Source organism: Dermacentor silvarum, chromosome 6 (genome assembly GCF_013339745.2).
Source record: "Dermacentor silvarum isolate Dsil-2018 chromosome 6, BIME_Dsil_1.4, whole genome shotgun sequence".
Taxonomy (NCBI): domain Eukaryota; kingdom Metazoa; phylum Arthropoda; class Arachnida; order Ixodida; family Ixodidae; genus Dermacentor; species Dermacentor silvarum.
This window is the reverse complement of record NC_051159.1, coordinates 116693871-116704327: the sequence shown is the minus strand read 5'-3', so window position 1 is coordinate 116704327 and position 10457 is coordinate 116693871. Positions and strand designations below refer to the sequence as shown.

General features: G+C 47.0%; 1 protein-coding gene across 3 annotated transcripts in view; it reads left to right on the top strand.

Moving 5' to 3' along the window:
* The first annotated feature begins 2697 nt into the window (after positions 1-2697).
* LOC119455900 (RNA polymerase-associated protein LEO1) overlaps positions 2698-10457 on the top strand; it is a 21074-nt gene continuing 13314 nt past the window's right edge. The window contains exons 1-6 of one of the 3 annotated variants that reach the window (XM_049669405.1): positions 2699-2897; positions 3178-3813; positions 3874-3996; positions 5540-5629; positions 6667-6887; positions 8261-8391. In XM_049669405.1, coding sequence (XP_049525362.1) covers positions 2849-2897; positions 3178-3813; positions 3874-3996; positions 5540-5629; positions 6667-6887; positions 8261-8391 — 1250 coding nt within the window. In that variant the 5' untranslated portion in view covers positions 2699-2848. Of the gene's footprint in view, positions 2898-3177; positions 3997-5539; positions 5630-6666; positions 6888-8260; positions 8392-10457 lie in introns of all 3 variants that reach the window. The other 2 variants (XM_049669404.1, XM_049669403.1) reach the window with 2 other exon arrangements.

The following is a 10457-nucleotide window of genomic DNA, read 5'->3' as shown; positions in this document are numbered from 1 at the left end:
TTCACCTACGTGTCATTGTGCCACGTCATGTCATGTCATTCGTTCATTCATGTGGCACCCTGACTTATCTCGTTAATTACCCATTTAATTAAATTACCTTGCGATACTCTGTTAGGAAGCCAGTGTGAACACGTCCAAGGGGGAGGGCGGAGGTATATTGTAAGTGTCCACCTAGTGGACATGTCCATTTCGTCTGCTGCTGAAGTGCTGATTGGCTGGGGACACCTGTCTCCTTCTCACGCGATACCCCAGCCCAGCCAATCAGAACTTCAGCAGCAGACGAAATGAAGATGTCCACTAGGTGGACACTTACGAAATAAGCCCAATATTTGGACTGCAGGAGGGGTGCAAACCAGGAAACAGCGGTTAAGAAAAAGGTTAAAGAAACAGAGAGGGGTCTATGGAAAACAGGGATGCAGACGAAATCAGCACTGGGAACATACAGAACTTTCAAGCACGAAATTGCCAAAGAAAATATCTATGATAATTCTAGGGGAAGCTCTTTGTTGTTTGAAGCCAGGACAGGAGTATTGCGGACTAAGATGTACCGAGTCAAGTACCAAGGTATAGACACGTTGTGCGGTGCATGTGGAGAGGAAGAGGAAACGGCTGAACACCTCATACTTTTCTGTAAAGGGCTTAACCCTACAGTGCAAAACAACGGGGCTGATTTTTGCAAAGCATTGAGGTTTAGGGACAGTGGAGGCAAAATAGACTTTAAGCGGGCAGAAATAACCAAACGGAGGTTATCTGATTGGTGGCTAAAATCAAGGCCAGGGGTGAAACTTCACCCACCACAAAGTACAAAATATCTTAATAGTCACGGCTAGGTGGCGTATGCCACTGCCCGATTTAAAGGGTTCAGCCTCATCCATCCATCCATCCATCCATCCATCCATCCATCCATCCATCCATCCATCCATCCGACCACACCACACAGGAGGTGGACGCTTAGGAAGGGAGGGAAAGGGGGGGGGGGGGCCCTTTCCCTCCCTTCCTAAGCGTCCACCTCCTCCATTCGCACACTGACAATGCGAGAAAATTTGCTCTTGCTACCGACATGTTCGATATGTTGTGAGGACGAACCTGTTTATGTGTCTTGGAAGCTATGTAGTATATCCGTGCACACTATATATAGTTCCTTCGTTCATGTGGCTTTCAAGTTCGCGAGTTTTGGAACGCAAAACAATAAAGCACACTCCCAAATACCGTTTTTCTGGCCTACTTGGAAACTTTCTCTTTCACCGGGCCGTATTAATGTTGAACGAGTACACTCTAGTTGAACTAAGCCAATCTTCACAGTGTTACTCGCAATTAAGCCGGCTGACTGCCGCTGTATGCACTCGACTCGAGTACGGCGCATACAAAGCCAGGCCTAAATCTTTGTACGAAAGCGGGGGCAGCGTTCATACGCGTCATATATTTTTGCCTCCAAGCCCCCCCCCCCCCCCCCCCTTTTTTTTTTTTTCTTTTTCTTTTTCTTCGTTCCAATGCCTGGCTGCCCACGCGTACATACTCGTCGCCTCGTGTTTGCTCTCCGCCGAAGTCAAGCGTGACAGTTGGTGGCGCATGAACAGGGGCCAACAGGACAAAACTATACAAATGTTTTGTTGCCGCGTGGAGCACGAGTTGGTTAGAACAGCATCTTATTAGGATTCGTAGGAGGAATTCTGGTAGAAGATGTAAAATGAGTTTCCAAGCATCTGCGCAGCAGACAGCCAGGGCTGCTGAGGACCTGGACTAACGACTCCAACAGCGCACTCTGGGGGAGCGCAGCAGGCTTTTCACATCTCAGTAATTTTTCCCAATCAATTTGCTAAACGCGAGGCTATATACAAACATTAAAAAAGGCAACAGGGAAAACACTTGTTGCGTTCGTAAATTGCAAAGTCGGAGGACCCGAGCGCCTTCGCCAACGCAGAGCTGCGCAGGAAAAACAAAGCATTAGTTTAACAGTGACTTGGTAATAACTTCATATTGATTCTCTCGCATGACTACTCGACAGGCCCCCCTTCCGGATTCGCCAGTGTAGCAGGTACACCTTCTCTCGATCTGTCCATGCAAAATGTATACTTTGCGAACAAAAATAATATTATTGATCGTCAGGGGAGAGGAAAGGAGGGAACTCTCCACGGCCTTGGCCGGTATCATAAAGTCTATCATTACGAAGCGCCGAAGACATAGACCGGAGATGCACTGCAGTACACGATTCATGATTTTGAAAGATGCCGCCTTTCAAACGTGCTGCGGCACGTCACAATCTCGGAGGCCGCGTTTTTTAAGCCGGACACGCTAGGCACGCTAACATACGAGCCAAAATATGCAAAAAAAGGCAACTCTTGTTCTGATACAGTTCAAATTACAGTTTACTAGAAGGTAGTTGGAATTTACAGTAAACCGCATCTATGGCGGTTGCTTTCGGCGCCTGGAGTAGACAAAAGCACGGCCTTTGAGATTGGCATTGAGATCATCTACGTTATTATTAAGATCGGCCGGCCCTGAGCTGTATCTAATAATAAAAAAATAAGATCGAGCAAAAAATTATTACGTTATATCCGCCCTGTTATCTTGAGTACTTTCAGCACCGCGACCATTCTACCATTTTCAGAGACTGCCGTTGGTGGCCGTTGGAGACTGCCGGAAATAATCAGTTGCGGAATTTCCGTTTCAGAACAAAAACTGGCTTGCCGACTAGCGTAAACTTTCCGGTAGATGGTCGCTACAGCGGCCGATAGTGGATTGATCGTGCCGACGCGCAGGAAGGTTCTTTCCGTAACGCTGCTTACGCGCATTGTTTTATTGCAAAAGGTAAAACTGAAGTTTGTGCACGCCTTGTCTCTAAGGCATCATGGATGGGATATTTGGAAGCGATGATTCGAGAGAAGCTTCGAGCGCAGGTAAGTCGACCGTATGTCATCAGGCGCGTTTGCTGCACGGCGAGTTGTGCGGCATTCAATAAGCATTGAAACACTTGCTTTTTTTGACGCGATCGTTTGCATTAGAGCCCGAGTTCGTTCTATTATATTGAGTGCTGCTTTCATGGGTAAATAGCCGGACACTTCACTATGGGCTCACTTTCGTGATGTTTTGTTACGTATTCATTCAGCACCTTGTGTTCCTTTGACAAGCGCATTCAAACAGGGGGCACACTGAAAATGTCCATGCCGATTTTCGCAGGCTCCAGGAGTGCCTCACCAGCCTCCAGTGAGGGATCGCAGACTCCTGCACAACAGTCGGAGGACGGTGAACAAAGCCAGCATTCCGACGCCGAAGAGCGCTCGGAGAAAAGCTACCACTCGTCACCGCCGAGGAGCCCCGCGTCCGGTGACGAGTCAGGCTACGAAGACAAGGGTGAAGAAGCTTCGGGGGACGAGCGTCGGGAGTCGGGGGACGAGCGCCATGAGTCGGGCGACGAAGGCTCGGATGAATCCCGTCATGTGGACGACCAGTCCGGTGACGAAGAAGCGCCGGCGAGAACGCCTGCGCGATCGGAGCGCCGGAGCGATGCCTCCGACAACGAGGGCTCCGGCAGCGAGGTACACCGCTCCGACGAAGAGGACCACCGCTCCGATGAGGAGGAACACCACTCTGACGAAGAAAATCGCCGCACCGATGACGAGGACCGTCGGTCCGACGATGAAGAGCGCCGTTCAGAGGTGGCTGCAGAGCGGTCGGAAGCCTCCGGAGACGAAGGCAGCGCGAACGAAGCAAGCGGCAACGAAGCGAGCGCTAACGAGGGGGAAGCCAGCGCGAACGAGGCGAGCGGAGATGAGGCCAGCCGGGGTGAGGCAAGCGGGGATGAGGCCAGCCGGGGTGAGGCAAGCGGGGATGAGGCCAGCCGGGGTGAGGCAAGCGGCGATGAAGCCAGCAGAGCCGAGGCAAGCGGGGATGAGGCCAGTAGGGCCGAGGGAAGTGGGGATGAGGCCAGCAGGGGCGAGGCAAGCGGCGATGAGGGTTCGGTGCACTCCAATGAAGGTGAAGCACGGGCGGCGGCAGGTAAGTAATGCAGCACCTCATGTAAAAACTGTGTCACTATCAAAGCTCTGTTCCACCAACTAGCCGACAACACGTATAATTAAGCTGAATGAAGGCAGTATAGATTTGTACAGAACGCAATTTATGTCATAAAACTTGGCTATTATTAACCGCTGAAAGCACAATATAGGTTATCACTCATGACTTAAGCCCGTTTCACATGGTGCGATTTTGCAGTGCGTTTTTCGCAGCTACGATTTCCGCAGATGCGAAATTCACAATTCCGTTTCACATGGATCTACGGCAGCTGCGTTTTTCGCATACTCGTTAAGCATTTTGACTGGCGATAAAATATGAGCGAGCCGCCTCCTATTGGTCGTCTGTTTCCACCGCTACAGTGGCCACCAACGCATCTGCGTTTTTCGCAGAGAAGTTCAGCACGCCGAACATCGAAAAAACGCACGCACGAAGAGTCCGGCAGCCTATTTTCCGCAGCTGCGAATTCGCACATGCGAATTCGCAGACAAAATCGCACCATGTGAAACGGGCTTAATGACCACACACTTCCAACTTCTTGTAACATTGCGTGTGACAGCTACTAGCCGAGGATGATAATGATGATAGCATACTGTTGGGTAGCTTGTGCACATTTAAACGAGGTTTGCTGATTGATTGCATACTTTCATACATAATGGAGTGATCAACAGCAGTTAAACAATGGACGTCTCAGGCAAGAGCCAATGTTTCAACAAAGGAACTTATCTTTTCTCTAACGATAACTTCCTTTGTTGAAACGTTTGGTCCAGCCTGAGACGTCCCTTGTTTAATTACTGTTGATCACATCAAATTCCCATCTTCCTGTGAACATCTGCCTTGTGCTGCAGCCTTGTCCAAAGTGTAACCTATGATGCAACAGTGAAATACTTGGGATTTTTGTACCTTTGAGCACAGACTGAAAAACAGAACCAGGAAAGTATGGACAAGGTTCAACTGCAATTGATGATTGCCAGTGTTATTGCTCCGCTGTCTCTGTATTGTGGCTGATTGCATACTTGTGAGGGATAAAGAAAAGGTGAACTAGACAATTTCAATAAAAACATGAAACATGCAAGATTTTTTTTAATACAGATTTTGTGTTCAAATTTCAACTTATTTTTATCTAATAACAATGTATTGGATGTTAGAAGTTCCAGTTGATAAATGGCGCCCAGCATTGAGCTCATTCTGGCAACGTTACTGTTCTGCTGATCTGAGATTTTCTTCTGAGGTTTCATTTGTCCTTGATAGTATACACATGTGTGTGTTTCGGTGAAAGATGTGACTGTTAACCACTTGGTGCATGTGTGTGCTGGTTGACGTAATTTTCCGTTCACAGTAGAATTTCCTTTCCTCTAGTGCTTAAACATGAGCGATTGCTTCACTCAGTTTCTCTGAGCCAGATTCATCAAATACAAGCATTTTAGGTTACATTTTTTAGAGCAAGGTTAGGTTACACACCACATGTATGCAACTGTGTTTTCACATTTGTGAAATGCTGCAGTCTGCTGCCATTACTTGTGAACAGGTTCTGACTCCGATGCTGAGAGCACCATAGGACGCAAGCGCCAGCGTTCAGGTGACAGTGAAGCTGCTTCTGCTGCCTCTGCTGGAGAAGGTGAGAATGAATCCTGAAGCATCGTGGCTTTACTTTTTCTAGGCATTGCTCAACAGTTAGCAGAAGTGCAGCAAAGCTTCAAGTTATTGATAATGCTTCAGGCACTTAGCTCTCGATCAGTGAGTTTGTCAATATTTTCAATAACCTAATAAAGACGAAATTAAAGGCACCACATATAGGGCATGTGCCAATTCTGGCCAGCATTGGAGACGGTCCTGTTGACATAAAAAGACACTTTCAAGCCCAAGTAATGAAATACTTCTCGAGCCATCTGGAAGGCATCCCTGTAACGTGCTGCCACCTCACGTCAACAACAACAAAAAAAGCTACGAAAAAGCATAGCTGTATTCTTTGTGTTTGCGAGCCTATGAAAAACTCAACATAGCTTACATTAAATGTGCAAGAAAATGTGATGGTGTTTTCCTGTGAGGAAACAACTTTTCCATAGAGTTTCCTAACCTTCTGCTCAGCCGCCATCTTGTTTGGACAGCAACATAGCGTCTATCGTGTTTGACCTCAATGCTGTCTTTGCAAAACTGTCTCATTTGCCGGCTCCGTCTGTAGGGAATGTGACTTAAGATGGCTTCTGTTTGCTTAGCTGTCTGCGGCAAGTATTGGAACACAGCCATACATTCATGTGTTTGATAGGTACTGCAATTCACTGCAGTGTAAATGTACAGAGGACACGCTAACACATGAATAATCATGTTGGTATATGTGTGATAGTCTGCGGACAGCAGTGGTTTGTAATAAAATTGGCGTTTTTACGTTTTCTGCGCAGATAGTGTTTTCTATATATTGCAATTGATGTGCAGTAAAGAATGGTTCTTAGTCAGCGTCTGTTTGATACCCTTTGACATCTTGGGGTTCCTTAAATTTTCACCACGACAGGTCTTCCTGAATACCTGTGGTGCCGAATACCTGTGGTGCCGTGGTGTGAAAATTTCCCACGAGCTCCTTCCTACCTCATGAGGACATGTGTTTTCTAAAAGTGCTCTTAACAGCTGACACTCTAATCTTGCATCTGATGTCGACAGGTTCTGACGATGAAGCAGTACCAGGCCGAAAGAGGGCACGGATCTCGAGCACCGAAGAGAAGGCCGAAGAAGCCGAGGTGGAGGCCCTTTTCGGTGAAGACTTGGATGATTTGAGCTCGGATGAAGAGGGCGCTGCCAAAAAGAAAGGTGGCGAGACACCAGTCAAGCGCATGGGCAGTGATGAGGAAGAGCAGCCCGAGGAGAAGCGAGCTGAACCTGAGGTGCGTTGATAATGAGGCGCATCACGGAATGGTGCTTCCCCATGAAACATTGTTGCTTTAAAGAAAGGCCCAGAATAAGACTTGCTGCTTGCGAAATTTGATTATGGCACAATGGGTCCCTACTAGTTTGACAGGGTATGCAGAAGAGGACAGAGTAGGACAGACAATGAAACAGTTGAAATTTAGTGCCTGTGCTCTTAAGTGCTGTGACTTGCATTAACGTTAATGCGTGCTCTTAAGTATTTTACACTTCATGTTCGCTTGAAATGTCTCCCAATACTTTCACGAAAGCAAAGTTATCTTTTCGTCCATGCTGCAAGACAATGCTGTTAACTTCTTAAAGGAATGCAAGAACGCAAGCAACTGAACCAAACTAGATGGGCAGGACACTGTGTCGGAACTTTCGTTTTTTTGGGGTTGGGGGCTCATAAAGATGTGGCCTATTAGTGGACAAAACAAGGTTCAAACTTCTTTTGAGTTTTCTGCTGGAACTGCGGTGCCAGCGATCTCAGCGTGACATCAGATGTTTTAGAGTGATACAGTCATATGTCCAAATACTTTACGTGCAGAAAAATTGTCCACGGGATGCAAGGTTGAGTTTTGGGATGCAATGATACATGATCTCTTTGTCAATGAGCAATTAACTAGCCATCGCACTACGACAGCAAGTGACACCACATGGATCCTGTATGGAAATTTCAAGGTGGCGTCACCTCCTGCCTTTCACTTATATCTAGCTTTATGGCACGCCTGGCCCCATGAGTGTAATCTACCAACCCAAGGGTGGGATGCAGAGGCTTGGTGTGCATTTTTTTTTTTTTAATCAAAAAGAGTTTGACTGTTCACTTGTTTTGCCACCCCTGGATTTCAGAAATCTTTACTCCGGAGTAAACTTAAAGTCACTTGGTGAAGCCCACGCATCGCACTTCTGTGACTGAAATGGCACTTTTATTCGCCTCCTTAACTTCAACAGAAGAAGCACTGTTTTGGAATTACCCATCTTTCATAGTAACCGGCAAATTCTACCCAAGGCCAGATGCTACGAGGCACGTCTACACGCCCTTCAGCAAGTTTGGTGGGGCCATTTACCCCTTTGGGGACGCATACCTATGATCTACAGTCACTTCTAAGTTTGGAACTGAAGGTAGCGTGATAAGAGACCCATTCGCAAGGGAGGGTAAGCAGGACTGTCCTTGGTCCTTAGTACCCTTGCTTGTGAATGTGAATTCTTTTGTTGGGATACCTTTCTGTTCCAAGTACATCTAACACACTAAGCCATGAAAATGTTGTACTTTTAAGCTGTTTACAATTTCGCTAAGAATGCACCATTGCATGCCTCTGACCTATTTGTGTTAACGACAATTTTCTTGCAGGGGGGTGGTGAGGAAGAGGAGGTACCAGTGCCAGAGACGCGTATCGATGTGGAAATCCCGCGCATTTCGACCAACCTCGGAAGTGAGGTCCACTTCGTCAAGCTGCCAAATTTCCTCAGTGTTGACACCAGGTGAGTTTGCCATATGCGTCAATGGTCACGTTCAGTGAGCGACTTCTTTAACATTGCCGATCAATAAATAGTGTACACAAATCCAGAGTAGGGCATCCGCTGTTAGGCATAATCTCCCGTTTCTTTGCGGCATCACTTCGCATTAATAAGCGTAATTTAAAAAAATTTCCTGAGAGAGAGAAAAAGTCCCTCCTTGCGTTATTTGTGTGCAAATGCACCTGCAATGAGGAGGTGGTTACCTTGTTTGTGTACACAAAGGTGCTCCTTTTTGCATCTAACTGTGGTACATAAAGAAAAAAATGGTTTTTCATGTTCCATAATATACCAGCAGGTAGTAAAAACAGACTTCAAGATTAATTACGTATGACCTCGAGCTGAGTTGAAATTTGGCGCTTGTGACCTTTCGGTCTCATGTTTTTTCTGTGGCACCATTACCCAAGAAATGAACCCACACCAGCTTGCCTAGCTTTCAGTAATACTTGCATAGATCTCCGCATATTTGTATTTTCTGGGCTCTTTGCCTGTGAAGAGCACTGTGTGCAGGCCGCGCATTATATGACTATACGTGTTGGAAATGAGCTAGTGACCAAGAACATTACTGGCTTGTTGCAAGTTTATTACCTACCTCCAGATGGCTACTTTCGCTGTTAGATTGTTGGTACAGTTAGTGCAAACGCATTGTGCTCTCTAGCTTCTCTTTATACGGTGACTGCGGCAGCAAAAATAGTGTGAAATGGTACCTCATGTCTTTCTTGCGCAGGATAGTTGAACAGGTCCTGTTTATCTGACATGTGTGTATCGTTATAGCCTTGTCTGTACAGAAATTGTGTAGTGTGCAAAGTGTGTGCGATTGACTTAGTTTATCATTCATTGTGTGTCCGCACACGCTTTGCAGCCATGAGAGCTATGCTAAGATCTCATGTTTCATGTTTCAATCTCCTTCAAGCTGCAACACGTTATTGGACCTCGGAGCAGCTTTGCTAGTGTTTTGCGCACAACGGAGGCACTAATACTATTTCTCCAGGACACTGACCTAAGCTAAACTGCCTGTTATCATGTAGGTATACAGTCGAACCCACTTATAACAAATATTCAAGTGCCACGAAAACTCCATAGTTATAACCGATAATTGTTATAACCGGGTTGCATGAAAAAAAACTAAATAAGGGAATGGCAGAGCTGTTGTGAGAAAACTACAATGGCGGGGAGGCCAATGCCTCTCCCTGACGACCACTCCCTGCGTGCTCTGATTGCGTGTAACAAGTCGCGGCTGTTGGCTTTCAATGGCACTGCTATAGTAAAACCATGTTAATTCGGATTTCACGGGACCGAAAAAATGTCCGATTTAAACAAATCTGCGTTTCACTACCGCGCGCACATCACATCTCACATCCCGATTATTTTTTCGCCTGTGTCGCCGCCCATCGCGATGTAGACGGTGCTCTTCATTCTCGACAGCTATGCAGTGAGTAAAAACGAAACTATTGTTTGCCCCAACCTACTGAAGGTGCGCAGCTGACACACACACTGAGTCAAAACGAAACTACTGTTTGCTACAACTGCGGACGAAACCACGGTCGCTATCGACATGATCATGGATGGCGACTACTCGGTTATGAAGGCATGCGGCCGACGCGCGTACCGAGTGAAAACGAAACTACTGTTTGCCACAACCGCTGCGAACGAAATCGCGGTCGCTATCGAGGCGATCATGGATGGTGACTACGCAGTCATGAAGGCACGCGGCCAACGCGGTGCTATGCGCATTGGTGAACGCAAGAATAAAGCCTTTAAAGGCACAAATAGGCACGAAGCCATGGAGGAAGGACATAAAGCATTCCTGCGTTGCTTTCATTTGAGTACGATTTTTACTGATGACTATGCCGATGCGAACGTCGTCGCTGCGTTTCGATGTACGCTAACGGTGTTTTGGCTCGATTGCATCGCACATTTGCGGCGCTCCGCCAGCCCAGCACTATCAGCGTGGTTGGCGCGGTCCATTCGTGTTCGGAGGGGTGGAAAGGCAACAGGGATAGAGGCGCGCGAGGCTGGCGATGCAGAGAAGG